Source organism: Jaculus jaculus, chromosome 5 (genome assembly GCF_020740685.1).
Source record: "Jaculus jaculus isolate mJacJac1 chromosome 5, mJacJac1.mat.Y.cur, whole genome shotgun sequence".
NCBI classification, from domain to species: domain Eukaryota; kingdom Metazoa; phylum Chordata; class Mammalia; order Rodentia; family Dipodidae; genus Jaculus; species Jaculus jaculus.
Genome location: NC_059106.1, coordinates 171,722,396 through 171,737,961, shown reverse-complemented (window position 1 = coordinate 171,737,961; position 15,566 = coordinate 171,722,396). Strand labels below are relative to the sequence as shown.

Below are 15,566 nucleotides of genomic sequence, written 5' to 3'. Positions count from 1 at the left end.
GTTCAGTTTTGCCTAGCTCAGTAGTCTTTGCTTTGCATCACATTTCAACTGGTTTAGATTCCCACCCCCCTCGTCTCTCCCTAGTGCTTTGAATCACCCCACAAGCCTGCTAGGGAAGCAGGCTGTAAATTTTATTGTGTATTATTAGCAAAAGTGGATTCTGAGCTGGAGAGATGACTTAGCGGTTAAGTGTTTGCTTGTGAAGCCTAAGGACCCCGGTTCAAGGCTCAATTTCCCAGGACCCATGTTAGCCAGATGCACAAGGTGGAGCATGCATCTGGAGTTTGTTTGTAGTGGCTGGAGGCCTTAGTGTGCCCAGTCTCTCTCTTTCTCTCTCTCTCTGTCACTCTCAACTAATAAAAAAATGAACAAAAAAGTGGATTCCTAATTCAACAAGTATAAAGGACACATACATTTACCTCTTCTGTCTCCTGAAACCCCAGTGAATAGTAGTAAAAGAATTTTCTTTTAAAGGTTTCAACCCACAAGCATGAAGAAAATAAGAGGGAGGCAGCAGTTAGCAAGTGTTCCCATGACCTCTTTCTAGAGAAGGAGGGAAAGCAGAGACATCTTCTAGAGACTTGAGTCCCTGTGGCATGTGGCCAGGTGCACCTCGTTGGGCAGACAGTACGTAAGGTCTGAACATTGTGTTAGCTCCGTCTCCTCTGTACTGGACCTCCATTGTGTGTGTTCAACCTTTTATTTAATAATAAATTTAAAGATATTTAATAATGATGGACTTAAAGGAAGTTTCAAAGATCCTACAACAGGAACTGGAGAGATGGCTTAGCAGTTAAGGCGCTTGCCTTTGAAGCCTAAGGACTTAGGTTCTTTTCCCTAGGACCCGTGTAAAGCCAGACGCACAAGAAAGCACACACACTTTGCAGCAGCTGGAGGCCCTGATGCACCCATTCTCTCTCTATCTCTCTGTTTCCTCCCCCTCTCTTTCTGTCTCTAATAAATAAGAACATTTTCTTTTTTTAAAAGAGATACTACAACAGGTCTCCTGCTCCACCAGGACCTATGATCTGTAAAACCGTTATGATATAATATCAAAACTAGGGGTGTGGGGCATTCTCAGCTTAGTACCCTTTTATTACACATGCAGATTTCTGTAACTGCCACCATAGCCAGGACCCACAGACCAGTTGGTTCCCACAGAGGTGACCCTGCACTTCCTCTTTTCCGTCACGCCTGCATCCCCACTGTTCCTGACCCATGGTGTCCTCTGCTCTGTTTTACATCCTGCAATTTTGTCTTCAAAGAATGTCATCTTGCAGATGGAGTCAAACCAGGGCATTTGTGCTTTCACTCACCATCAAACCTGAAAGTCCCATCTTAGTCACTTACCTGTGACCAGCTGACTTAATTTTTTTTTTTTTTCTTTGAGCAGTCCTTTCCTGTATAGTTGAATTGAGCCTTTTGTAGATAATGTGTAACTGGGTCCTGTTTGTCCAACCCACTCCATCAGTCTCTGTTTTTTTAGTTGGTGTATTTAGATCAGTTACACTTAGTATCATTATTTGTATGGTAGGCCTTAAGTCTGCCCTTATTTTTTAAAAAACTTTTTTTTTGTTCATTTTTTATTTATTTATTTGAGAGCGACAGACATAGAGAGAAAGACAGATAGAGGGAGAGAGAGAGAATGGGCGCACCAGGGCTTCCAGCCACCGCAAACGAACTCCAGACGCGTGCGCCCCCTTGTGCATCTGGCTAACGTGGGACCTGGGGAACTGAGCCTCGAACCGGGGTCCTTAGGCTTCACAAGCAAGCACTTAACCGCTAAGCCATCTCTCCAGCCCAAGTCTGCCCTTTTTTTTGTTGTTTGTTTATTTTGAGGTAGGGTCTCACTGTAGCCTGGGCTGACCTGAAATTCACTGTGTAGTCTCAGGGTGGCCTCGACTCACAATCCTCTACCTTTGCCTCCCAAGTGCTGGGATTAAAGGCGTGCGTCACCAAGCCCAGCAAGTCTGCCATTTTTTAAACAAATTTTTCCTATGGTGGGTTCCTTAAACATTTTAACAGTTCTATTTCAGCTCAGCTATACTAGTTTTAAATTATTTATTTATTTATAAGCGGATAGAGGGGGAGAGAGAGAAGGAAAGAAGAGATGGGCACACCAGAGCCTCCTACCACTGCAAACAAATTCCAGATGCATGGACCAGTTTGTGCATCTGACTTTATGTGGGTGCTGGAGAATCAAACCTGGAAATTAGCCTTTGCATACAAGTTCCCTAACTGCTGAGCCATCTCTCTAGCCCACTATATAAGTTTTGAGTGTTTCTCCTGATACAGCTTTTCCAGTGGTTGCTGTAGGTATTAAAGTTACATAACAAAGCATGTCTTACTGATAATGACATTTTCCAGCTTCAGTTAGTATAGAAACATGACCTACCTCAAAAAAAAAAAAAAGTACATCTGAAAATGTCAGAATGAGGCTATGGCTCAGCAGTTAAAGGTGCTTGCTTGCAAAGCCTATCAGCCCAGGGTTCAGTTCCCCAGTATCCACAGAAAGCAGGTACACAGAGTGTCACATGCCTCTGCAGTTCGTCTGCAATGGCAAGAGGCCCCGGGTGTTCATATTCACTCTGTCTCTCCCTATCATACACACGTGTATGGACAAATAAATAAATATATTAAAAGTTTTTTTTTTTAAATTTTGAAAATGCCAGCATTAATGATGAGTAATACCTAAATATCTGGATGTCAACTGGAAATCTCTGTATTGTGGCAGGGGAGAAGGCTCAGGTGTGAAGAGCACTGGCTTGCAAAACCTGATGTCTCAGGTTCTATTCCCAGTACCCACCTAAAGCCAGATCAGCGGTGCATGTATCTGGAGTTCATTTGCAGTGGTAAGAGGTAGGGTCTCACCCTATTCCAGGCTGACCTGGAATTAACTATGTAGTCTCAGGGTGGTCTCAAACTCACAGCGATCCTCCTACCTCTGCCTCCCGAGTGCTGGGATGAAAGGTGTGCGCCATCATGCCCGGCTGCACTTTGCTTTTATTGACTCCCCTCCCACCTCCTATCCGTAGCTATCCCCCCCATTCCCTTCTCTAGTATCTCCCCTGTTCTGTTCTCTAAACTCACTTTGGTCACAAATCTACCTTTGTAGGTTTTGTTCATATTTACCCCCAAATATACATACATATACATACTTACATGATAAAGCCAAGACCTGCAGATCACAGAGAACATGTAGGGATTTTTGTTGTTGTTGTTTTAGTTTTTCGAGGTAGGGTTTCACTCTAGCCCAGGCTGACCTGGAATTCACTATGTAGTCTCAGGGTCTCAGGGTGGCCTCGAACTCACAGCAGTCCTCCTACCTCTGCCTCCTGAGTGCTGGGATCAGAAGCGTGTGCCACCACGCTGGGCTTAGAACATGTAGTTTTGATCTTTCTGAATTTGAGTCATTTTACTTCCTTCCAGTTCCATTCATTTTCCTGCACGTTTCATGTTTCATGCTGCTGAGTACCCCATTGTGTGTATGTCCCACACTCTCATTACCCACTCACTTGTGGATAGGCATCTAAGCTGGGTTGGGTTCTAAGCTGTTGTCAACAGAGCCACAATAGACATGCATGAGCAAGTATTTCTGTACCAGCTCCTTTTTCCTTTTTAAAAAAATTTTTTGGGGGCTGGAGAGATGGCTTAGTGGTTAAGCGCTTGCCTGTGAAGCCTAAGGACCCCGGTTCGAGGCTCGGTTCCCCAGGTCCCACGTTAGCCAGATGCACAAGGGGGCGCACGTGTCTGGAGTTCGTTTGCAGAGGCTGGAAGCCCTGGCGCGCCCATTCTCTCTCTCTCCCTCTATCTGTCTTTCTCTCTGTGTCTGTCGCTCTCAAATAAATAAATAAAAAAATAAAAAAACCTTAAAAAAATTTTTTTTTGTTTATTTTTATTTATTTATTTGAGAGTGACAGACAGAGAGAAAGAGGCAGAGAGAGAGAGAACGAATGGGTGTGCCAGGGCCTTCAGCCACTGCAAACGAACTCCAGATGTGTGTGCCCCCTTGTGCATCTGGTTAATGTGGGTCGTGGGGAATCGAACCTTGAACTGGGGTCCTTAGACTTCACACGTAAGCGCTTAACTGTGAAGCCATTTCTCCAGCCCATTTTTAAAAACTTTTTTTGTTTATTTTTATTTATTTATTTGAGAGTGACAGACAGAGAGAAAGAGCAGAGAGACAGAGAAAAAAACTTTTGTTTTTTTTTTTTTTCAAGGTAAAGGTAGGGTCTCACTGTAGCCCAGGCTGATTGGGAATTCATTATGTAGTTTCAGGTTGGCCTCGAACTCATGGCAGTCTCCCTACCTGTCTCCCAAGTGCTGGGATTAAAGGCGTGCACTGCCATGCCCAGCTTCCTTTTTATTTTTCCTTATTGGTTTTTCAAGATAGGGTTTCACTCTAGTCCAGGCTGACTTGGAATTCACTCTATAGTCTCAGGTGGCCTTTAAATCATGGTGATTCTCCTACCTCTGCCTCCCGAGTGCTGGGCCAGCCTCCCCTTTTTTTTTAATTTGGAAGCCAGATTTGGTAATGCACATCATTTATTTATTTATTTATTTTTCTGTTTAGAGACATAGAGAGATAGAGAGAGAATGAGCACACCAGGACCTCTAGCCACTGCAAACAAACTCCAGACACATGCCACCATGTGCATCTGGCTTATGTGGGACCTGGAGAATTAAACCTGGGTCCTTAGGCTTCGTAGGCATGCGCCTTAACCGCTAAGCCATCTTTCCAGCCCCAGCCTTCTTTTTAATTTAGAAAATATTATTTATTTATTTGTTTACAAGCAGAGAGAAATAGAAGAGAGACAGAGAGGATGGGTGTACCAGGGCCTCTAGACACCGCTAACAAACTCCAGACGCACGTGCCACTTTGTGCATCTGGCTTTACATGGGGACTGGGGAATTGAACCAGGGTTATTAGGCTTCACAGGCAAGCGCCTTGACTGCTGAGCCATCTCTCCAGCCCTGGAAGCATTTTTAAGAGACCTGCTGTAAAATTCTTGCCAGCTCTGTGCCATCTTTGTACGAGTGGCTATAGTTCAGGCTGTCTCCTGGTCCTTGGTGTTACTAGTGAGTTTTGATCAAAACTTTAATGGTTTAGGTTTTATGCCAACAGACTCTAGATCCTGGGTTTAGCTGGGGGTGGGGGAGGAGAAGCACCTCTTCACTGTCAAGTCCTAGGTCTCCACCAGCTTCAAGGGACACTTGGAAGGGGGTCTCTCACTTACCGTTCCTACTTGGCCCCTGCTTGGCCCCTGGTTGGGAGGGCAAGAGTGCGTCATCACTGCTGGGTGGATGGACATCCTGGTTCTTCTTTGTCTGCTTGATGCGCCCTCGGGGAGTGGCAGAGGCTCCTGGCTCCCACAGTGACCGTGCTGTCCTCACAGGAAGGTGGTGTGTGCGTGTGGCTATACCCGTGAGGAGCACGTGGAGGAGGCCACCAAGCCCCACGCTTTCCAGGGCAAGGAGTGGAACCCAAAGAAACACGTCCAGGAGATGCCAACGGATGCTTTCGGTGACATCGTCTTCTCGGGCCTGGGCCAGAAAGTGGGGAAGGTTGGTTCTGTCTCCCTGATACGCTTTCCCACGGCTAGAGGAACGGTGGCCCTTTGGTGACATGTGGCGGCGCATGGGAGTGGGTTTCCTAGGTTAGTCCAGGAGCAAGGAGCCTGTCACGCGCCGGGGAACGGGGACGGGCTGGTGGGGCCCTGCAGGCAGGTAAGAGCCCCACGGTTCTTGGAGTCCTCGGACAACTGCTGGGCAGAGCGGAGACATGCTGGCTTGCGAAGGGTAACAGCACTGGATCCTGCCTGGCTGGGTGACCTTGAGTGGCTGTGGGGGAGCGGGGGTTGGGGGGTGACGTGAGGAGCCCAGCACACCGCTCAGACAAGCATGTGCTTTGCCTGGCCTCTCTTTTGGGCTACTTTTTTTTTTAAATCGACCTCCATTTCTTGCCACTCTATTATTTATTTATTTATTTATTTATTTATTTATTTATTATTTTTATCTTAGAGATAGGATCTTGACCTGGAATTCCCTGTTTAGTCTCATGGCAATCTTCCTACCTCTGCCTCTCTAGTGCTGGGATTAAAGACATGTGCCACCATGCCTGGCTGTCACTGTTTTTTGTTTGTTTGTTTTTTTTAAATTTATTTATTTATTTGAGAGCGACAGACAGAGAAAGAGGCAGAGAGAGAGAGAGAATGGGCGCGCCAGGGCCTCCAGTCACTGCAGACGAACTCCAGATGCGTGCGCCCCCTTATGCATCTGGCTAACGTGGGTCCTGGGGAGTTGAGCCTCGAACCGGGGTCCTTAGGCTTCACAGGCAAGTGCTTAACCGCTAAGCCATCTCTCCAGCCCTGTTTGTTTGTTTTTTGAGGTAGGGTCTCATCTTAGCTCAGGCTGACCTGGAATTCTTTATGTAGTCTCAGGGTGGCCTCCATCTCATGGTGATCCTCCTACCTCTGCCTCCTGAGTGCTGGGATTAAAGATGTGTGCATCATGCGTGGCCTGTTTTCGTTTTTTTTTTTTTTAAAATTTTTATTTATTTATTTGAGAGCAGCAGAGAGAGAGGAGGCAAAAAGAGAGAGAGAAAGGGAGAGAATGGTCACACCAGGGCCTCTAGCCATTGCGAACGAACTCCAAATGCATGCACCACCTTGTGATCTGGCTTACGTGGGTCCCGAGGAATTGAGCCTCAAACTGGGGTCCTTAGGCTTCATAGCACTTAACCGCTAAGCCATCTCTCCAGCTTCCTTTTTTTTTTTTTTTTAAATTTTTTTAATTTATTTTTTTTTATTTATTTGAGAGCGACAGGCACAGAGAGAAAGACAGATAGAGGGAGAGAGAGAGAATGGGCGCGCCAGGGCTTCCAGCCTCTGCAAACGAACTCCAGACGCGTGCGCCCCCTTGTGCATCTGGCTAACGTGGGACCTGGGGAACCAAGCCTCGAACCGGGGTCCTTAGGCTTCACAGGCAAGCGCTTAACCGCTAAGCCATCTCTCCAGCCCTCCTTTTTTTTTTCCGAGGTAGGGTCTCGCTCTGGCTCAGGCTGACCAGGAATTCACTATGTACTGTCAGGATGGCCTTGAACTCATGGCAATCCTTCTACCTCTGCCTCCCGGGTGCTGGGATTAAAGGCATGTGCCACCAGGCCCAACTTTTTAAAACTTTTTTTGTTCATATTTATTTATTTATTTATTTGAGAGTGACAGAGAGAGAGAGAGAGAGAGAGAGAGAGAGAGAGAAGCAGATCGATATATATATATAGAGAGAAAATGGGTGCGCCAGGGCCTCCAGCCAGTGCAGATGAACTCCAGACACATGCACCCCCTTGTGCATCTGGTTAACGTGGGTCCTGGGGAATTGAGTCTCAAACTGGCATCCTTAGGCTTCACAGGCAAGTGCTTAACCGCTAAGTCATCTCTCCAGCCCTGACTTTTTTTTAAATTAGCTTTAAACACAGGCCTGGGTGGGCACTGGGTGGCCTCATCCTGTGTCAGGTGTGGAGGCTGCCATCGTTGCTTGCAGGGTGCCCTCACTGTCCCCTGCTTCCCCTGCAGTATGTCCGAGTCTCTGAGGACACACCCTCTAGTGTGATCTACTACCTGATGATACAGCACTGGGGCCTCGAGGTCCCCAACCTCCTCATCTCAGTGACTGGAGGAGCCAAGAACTTCAACATGAAGCTGAGGCTGAAGAGCATCTTCCGGAGAGGCCTGGTCAAGGTGGCCCAGACCACAGGTGGGTGCTGAGGCCCTGGTGCAGGCCATGGGTCCTGGGCAGGCTGAAGGAGCAGGGTGCAGGTCAGAGCCAGAGGGACTGAGGATCGTCAAGTCCGCACCTCAGCTCTGGCCAGACTTCCCCAGCCCCTTAGCTGCTGATAGTACCTGCCTTGATGTCCTGCTGGCCCTCAGCTCTCACGTGGGGGCAGGGTTGGCTCTAGCTTGTAACCCATAGCAACTCAAAGCCTCGGAGGGTGTGAAGGGCTAGAGGTGTCCAGAGCAGGTCTGCCTAATGGGACGTTAGAGAGTCGGGACGAACTGAACTCTTCCCTTAACTCCGGCAGCCAAGATCACCGGCGGCCTCCCTCCCGGCCACATGCCTCCTTGAAGTAGATCGTTTCCCACAGTTACGTTCTGGCCAAGCAGGGGCCCAGGGCCAGTTGGGTGGTGTGAGACCCACAGTGCCCTGAGTTCACAAGATGGCGGCCAGTTTGTCCCCAAACGCCCTTTGGTGTCCCCGTGGTCGGTAGACACAGCTGTGACTCTGAGGCGGGCCACTCAAGGGGCAGCTGGTGACGCAGAACGATGAGGATGACCGGGGCCACCTCAACCAGCAATCGCTGGACCCGGGGTTTAATCAGGGGCTGTAGGGACCACGCTCGGTTCGCTCCAGTCTGAACCAGCTTGCCTGGCTCGTCGTGAGCACAGCTGTGGCCGTCAGCCTGGAGCCCGCGCTTCCTGACTCTCCCATCTCCCTCGAGCCGTAAGCTGACCAGCGTAACAACTCAAGAAGGGCGCTCACGGCCGTCATCGCCTCTTGCCTGGAGCCCCCACATCACGGGTTTCCTGGTCTTGACACCGTGTCTTTTCAGCTGTCACCAAGCTTCCTGATGCTTACTTCCCAGTCCCATGGCCACTCCCATGTGCTACATTTCACACTGTATTCTTTTTTTGTTTTGTTTTGTTTTTGTTTTTCAAGGTAGGGTCTCACTCTAGTCCAGGCTGACCTGGAATTCACTATGGAGTCTCAGGGTGGCCTCGAACTCATGGTGATCCTCCTGCCTCTCCATGTGTGCCACCATGCCCTCCTCCTCCACCTCCTCCTCCTCTTCCTCCTCCTCCTCCTCTTCCTCCTCCTTCTTCTTTTTTTTTTTTTTTCGAGGTAGAGTCTTTTTATTTTTATTTATTTACAAGCAGAGAGTGAGAGAGATAGAGAGAAGAGAGACAGACAGAGAATGGGTGCACCAGGGCCTGTAGCCACTGCAAACGAATTCCAGATGCATGTGCCCTTTGTGCATCTGTCTTACATGGGACCAGGGGAATTGAACCTGGGTCCTTTGGCTTCTCAGGCAAATGCCTTACCGCTAAGCCATCTCTCCAGCCCTGGTGATGTGGAATTCACTGTGTAGTCTCAGGGTGGCCTTGAACTCACAGCAGTCCTCCTAACTCTGCCTCCCAAGTGCTGGAAGGCAGGACCATGCACCACCATGCCCAGGTACATTTTATTTATTTTTAAAAATTAGCCAGGTGTGGTGGCTAATCCCTTTAATCCCAGCATTTGGGAGGCACAGGTAGGAGTTTGAGGCCACCCTGAGACTACATAGTGAATTCCAGGTCAGCCTGAGCTAGAGTGAGACCCTACCTCAGAAAACAAAACAAAACAACAACAATACACACACACACACACACACACACACACACACACACACACATGCATATATATTTTAAATATTTTATTTATTTATTTATTTATTAGAGATAGAGAATGGGTGCGCCAAGGCCTCTAGCCACCACAAACAAACTCTAGATGCATGCACCACCTGTGTGCTGTGTCTGGCTTATGTGGGCTCTGGGGAAACCAACCTGGGTCCTTAGGCTTCACAGTCAAATCCCTTAACAGTTAAGCCGTTTCTTTAGCCCTACATTTTGTTTCTGCATGCATGTGTGTGATGTGTATGTGCATGTTTATGTATGGGCTCCTTTCTCTTTCCCCAGGGGCCTGGATCATCACCGGGGGCTCCAACACGGGTGTGATGAAGCAGGTGGGTGAGGCAGTGCGGGACTTCAGCCTGAGCAGCAGCTATAAGGACGGAGACGTCATCACCATTGGTGTGGCCACGTGGGGCACCATCCATAATCGTGAGGGCCTGGTCCATCCCATGGTGAGTAGCCACCCTGAGTGGACCCAGGCCAGAGGAGGAAGGAATATGACTCTCATAATCTAATGAACAGGGAGGTGAGAGTCTGTGTGTGACTAATTTTAGAGAAACATTCCTCCGCAGGCATGTACCTGCAGAATGAAAACAGCTTGTCTGCTCCCTCAGTTCAATAGTGAGACAGGCTCTACACAGCCCTTACAGATGCTCGAATTGCAAGAGGGGGTGGGGAGGAGTGAGGGGTCACTGGTCTCCACATTCCAGCCAGGAAAATTCTCTAGGCTGTAATCCTGGCCAGAGGAACCAACCTCTAAGACCTCAGCTGGGTCGCTCTCTCTCTGCCGGTGCCCTCAGAGGAGCTCTCCTTTTTCTCCAGGGATATCAACCTCTCTCTTTCTTTCTTTCTTTTCTTCAAATCTTTGTTTATTTGTTTGCAAACAGAGAGAGAGATAAAGAGAAGAGAGACAAGATGGGTGGGTGGTGCATGCCTTTAATCCCAGCACTTGGGAGGCAGAGGTTGCAGGATTGCCATGAGTTTGAGGCCAGCCTAAGACCACAGGTCAGCTTGGACTAGAGCAAGACCCTACGTCAATAAAACAAACAACAACAACAACAAAAAAAAAACTTGTTCTTTCTTTTAAAAGAGAAGACAGACAGAGGGAATGGGCTTGCAGGGGCCTCCAGCCGCTGAAATGAACTCCATATACATGCGCCATTTTGTGCATCTGGCTTCACATGGCTGCTGGGGAAGGGAACAGGGTAGTCAGGCTTTGCAGGCAAGCGCCTTAACTGCTGAGCCACCTCTCCAGCCCATAGTCTATTTCTTGCATGTGGAATTTGGGAGTCTGCCAACCTTCTTTTGTTTTCTTCTGTTTCTTTCCCTTTCAGTAGATAAATGTTATTTTGTTGCCAACATATTTGGAAAAGTCTTGTGAGCATCTTGTTTATGTCACAGGGATTTCTGTCAATAGACAAGGAAGTCTTCAGCTTTTCCTTTTTATTATAGATTATTTTATTTTATTTATTTGAGAGATGGAGGGGGGGGGGGATAGGCATGCCAGAGCCTCTAGCCACTGCAAACGAACTCCAGATTCATGCACTACCTTGTGCATCTGGCTTTATGTGGATACTGGAAATCAAATCTGGGTCCTTAGGCTTCACAGGCAAGCACCTTAACTACTAAACCATCTCTTCAGGGCCAGAACTTTTTTGTTTTGTTTTTCAAGGTAGGGTCTTACTTTAGCCAGGCTGACCTGGAATTCACTGTGTAGTCTCAGGCTGGTCTCCAACTCACAGTGATCCTCCTGCCTCTGCCTCCCAAGTACTGGGATTAAAGGCATACGCCACCTCAATGTCTTCAATACCCATATTTCTATCAGTAGTCTGTTCAAGGAAATGAAGATTTTTTTTCTATTCCACTCATTGCCCACTGCCGTACTGGCAAGTGCTTGCTATGGTAGCATGCCCCTCCTGCCGCCCTCATCTATGTGCGTTCCCATGTTGCTCAAATCAATTGCCACAATCCTTAAAGTAACAGGATTCCTAAATCAAGGTGTGCAGGGCTGCCCTCCCTCTGGAGGCTTTGAGGGCACCTACTCTCTGCTTCTACCAGTTTCTGGAAGCTTCAGATTTTCTTTGTCATGTGGTCGCAGCCCTCTGCTTTTATTCTGTGTCACACGGTGCCTTTGCTAACTCTGCGCACGGATTTCCCTGCCCGTCTCCTAAAGACACTTGAAGCGGTGCTTCAGGCCCATCGGTTGATCCAGTTTGTTTTTCCCATGTTAAGATCCTCGATAGAGGGCTGGAGAGATGCTCAGTGGTTAAAGGAGCCTGACAGCCTGGGTTAGATTCCCCAGTACCTACATAAAGTCAGATTCACAAGTGCATGCACCTGGAGTTCATTTGCAGTGGCAAGAAGTTAGGATGTGTCCATACCCACTCTCCGTCTTTCTGTCTCTCTCTCAAATAAATAAAATATTGAGAAAATAAAACAAAACAAAAACGAAGATCCTTACTTGCATAATCACAGCTGCAAAGACCCTTTCTCCATATAAGGTAACGGCAGATTCTTGTGTTTAGGACTTGGTTTCTCTGGAGGGAGGGTGTTAGCTAAGCCATTCCTAATGTGCTGGAGTGGAACTAGCTCTCCTCCAGCCGGCCTGACCCTCCCCATCATGCCCAGGGCAGTTTCCCTGCTGAGTACGTGTTAGATGAGGAAGGTCAGGGGCAGCTGACCTGCCTGGACAGCAACCACTCCCACTTCATCCTCGTGGACGACGGCACCCACGGCCGGTACGGCGTGGAGATTCCCCTGAGGACTAAGCTGGAGAAGTTCATATCGGAACAGACAAAGGAAAGAGGAGGTGAGTAGGCACGCTTCTGGGGTGCTGCGGAAAGACAGAGCAACAGGCTGGTCCCGAGTCACAGCCACAGCTGTCTGAGACCCGCATGCTGCTCGAAGGTGCGATCAGTACGCCAGTCTTTTCCCTTCCCTTCCCTTCCCTTCCCTTCCCTTCCCTTCCCTTTCCTTTTCTTTTCCGAGGCAGGGTCTCGCTCTAGCCCAGGCTGACCTGGAATTCACTATGGAGTCTCAGGGCGGCCTCGAACTCGCAGTGATCCTCCTACCTCTGCTTTCCGAGTGTTGGGATTAAAGGCGTGCGCCACCTCGCTCGGCCTCTTTTCCTGCATCTCTGCACACTTCCACGGGGTGGGGTGGGGAGGCTGTCTTCTCTTGCTTCTTTAACCAGTAAAGGAGAGTCAGCATGGCATTGTCTATATGTTGTCTGTTGTCAGATAATAAAACAGCCTACGTTTAAAACCAGAAGTGGTCTCAGACTAAGAAATGAGAGCAGAGCTGGAGAGATGGCTTAGCAATTAAGGCACTTACCTGGGAAGCCTAAGGACCCAGGTTCAACTCCCCAGGACCCACGTAAGCCAGATGCACATGGTGGCACATGCATCTGGAGTGAGTTCATTTGCAGTGGCTAGAGGCCCTGATGTGCCCTCTCTTTCTCTCTCTCCCTCTGTCTCAAAAAAAAGAAAAGAAAAAAAGAAAAAAAAATGTGAGCAGAGGTGGTTGTCAAAGCCATAGCTTGACCTGGTTAGCTTGTAGAGGGCGGGGAGACCAGAACTGTGGGAGGCAGGTGCATGCGTAGCACTTGGCACTGGCCTGAGGAGGGCATGGGGGTTTTCTAGCTCAGCATGGAGGTGGCTCAGGATGCCTCAGGCAGTGCTTCCCCTGTGGGGTTCTGCAGCCTTCCATGCTGGAATCATGTCCCCCAGAGTCTCTGATTTCACGGGCTGGGCAGGCCCACACTTGGGATTTCTCCTTAGTTCCCCAGGGAAGCTACTGCCTGTCCCAGGAGAGGATTGATTTGACTAGCAGAACCCAGGGTGGGGTCTGGAAAGACAAACACCCGTGTTGGCACTGGGCGGAGTGCCAGTTCCTCTGCCTGCTAGGTGGGGGTGAAGGGAAGGACAGAGGGCGCATGCTTTGTGTCCCACCACAGTCCACGCCGGGTAGGTCACACACCACTCCTGGAACTTCCCTTGAGCGAGCCTGGAGTTTGAGGCGCCACAAAGATATTTGCAAGACGGGCGTGGTGATGCACGCCTCCGATCCCAGCACTCGGGAGGCAGAGGTAGGAGGATCACTGTGAATTCGAGGCCACCTTGAGACTGCATAGTGAATTCCAGGTCAGTCTGAGCTACAGTGAGAGCCTACCTCGAAAAACCAACCAAACAAAACAAACCAGATATTTGCTGAGCAAGGCAGGCAGGCACGGTGGTCTGCTGGATAGAGAGGCTGGGGCACCTTCGCCCTTCCTCTGCAGGAAAGCAAGCAGGAGTGGCGGATGGGGTGGGGTGAGGCAGGGGCTCGCCAGTGTCCTCCTTGATGATGAGGGAGCAGCTCTTCTGCAAGCTGCCGTCTGTCTTTAGCAGCTGCCTGTTACTCACCATGTTGCCCAGCTTGTGCTGTCCAGGCTGGTGTTGGCAGGGTGGGAAAGTGACACCCCCCCCAGTGGAGGACCCACACCTCCTCCACTGGGCCTTCACGTGAGCCCTGTGTCTGCCTAGGTGTGGCCATCAAGATCCCCATTGTCTGTGTGGTGTTGGAGGGCGGCCCCGGCACGCTGCACGTAAGTACCGCCTGCTGGGCACCGTGTGGGCTCAGGTCCTGCTGCTGGGGGAGGAGTGTCTGCCAGCATGTTGGTGGATCACTGGCAAGACTGGGTGGCAGGAGACAGGAGAAAGGGAAGCCCTTCTTGTGACATTTCCAGGAAGGGGAGGAAGAACTTACTGTGGGCTCTGGTATGGGAGAGGTGACATGGCTCCAGGTAGGCTGCAGTGGGCATGGGGCAAGGAGGGACTGCTGGCTATCTGCTTCCAGGACTCCTCAAGAAGGCCAAAAGGTTTCTAGAAGACCTCAACCCAGGTCCCAGATAGTGTTTTCGAAGTACAGCCCACCTCCAGTCCAGCGGTATAGAAAGGAGATGCATCAGAGGCTTTAACCGCTGCTCTATGGACCTCCTTCCTTCTCTTTGTGTGTGTGTGTGTGTGTGTGTGCACACACACGTGTGTGCACACGCATGCACAGGTGCACGTGTCGTGTGTGAAGGTCAGGAAACAACCCTGGATGTTGGTTCTCACTTTCTGTCTTGCTTGAGGCAGGGTCTCTCTCTCTCTCTCTCTCTCCTTTGGTTTTTGAGAGGTCAGGTCTCACCAGGCTGACCTTGAACTCACAGTGATTCTCCTACTGCCTCCTGAGTATTGGGATTCAAGGCGTGCCCCACAGGCCCAGCAGAGGCAGGGTGTCTTGTTCATGCTGTGTACACGAGGCTAGCTGGCCTACAAGCTTCTGGGGATTCTCCTGTCTCTGTTTCCCATCTTTTTTTAAAAAAATATTTTATTTGGACTGGAGAGATGGCTTAGCGGTTAAGTGCTTGCCTGTGAAGCCTAAGGACCCCGGTTCGAGGCTCGGTTCCCCAGGTCCCACGTTAGCCAGATGCACAAGGGGGCACACGCGTCTGGAGTTCGTTTGCAGAGGCTGGAAGCCCTGGCATGCCCATTCTCTCTCTCTCCCTCTATCTGTCTTTCTCCCTGTGTCTGTCGCTCTCAAATAAATAAATTAAAAAATATATTTTATTTGTTTATTTATTTGAGAGAAAGAGGGAGAGAGAGAGGGAGAGAATGGGTGTGCCAGGGCCTCCAGCCACTGCAAACGAACTCTAGACACATGTGTCCCCTTACATGGGTCCTAGAGAGTCTAACCGGGATCCTGTGACTTTGCAGGCAAACACCATAACTACTAAGCCATCTCTCCAGCCCATGCTTCCCGTCTTTCTATGGGAGTGTTGGGATCACAGGCGCTCATACTTCTGCATCCGGGGTTATGGGGCTGCTGGGGATCTGAACTCAGGTCCCTGTGCTTGCATGGCAAGCGCTTTATCCATTGAGCCATCTCCCCAGCCCTGGACCTTCCTTCTGGAGCGGCTCTGCTGCGTGTCGTTTGCCCCGTGGTGGACTTCAGCCAGCTCCGCCTGTTGTAGGAGCGCGTGGATGGGTGGCGGACATTTTATTTGCAGGGTCATTGAGGCTGGGGAGATTGGCTCAGTGGTTAAAGGCGTTTGATACAAGCTCATTGAAAATGTTCCTGTTCTTGTTTTCTAATCCCAGG

General features: G+C 49.5%; 1 protein-coding gene across 1 annotated transcript in view; it reads left to right on the top strand.

Annotated features, from left to right (window-relative positions):
* Trpm2 (transient receptor potential cation channel subfamily M member 2) overlaps positions 1 to 15,566 on the top strand; it is a 63,939-nt gene that overhangs the window by 3,411 nt on the left and 44,962 nt on the right. Inside the window, exons 3-7 of the mRNA XM_045149998.1 lie at positions 5,397 to 5,565; positions 7,572 to 7,752; positions 9,729 to 9,895; positions 12,072 to 12,252; positions 13,967 to 14,028. Of these exons, the coding sequence (XP_045005933.1) occupies positions 5,397 to 5,565; positions 7,572 to 7,752; positions 9,729 to 9,895; positions 12,072 to 12,252; positions 13,967 to 14,028 (760 nt within the window). The remainder of the gene's footprint in view (positions 1 to 5,396; positions 5,566 to 7,571; positions 7,753 to 9,728; positions 9,896 to 12,071; positions 12,253 to 13,966; positions 14,029 to 15,566) is intronic.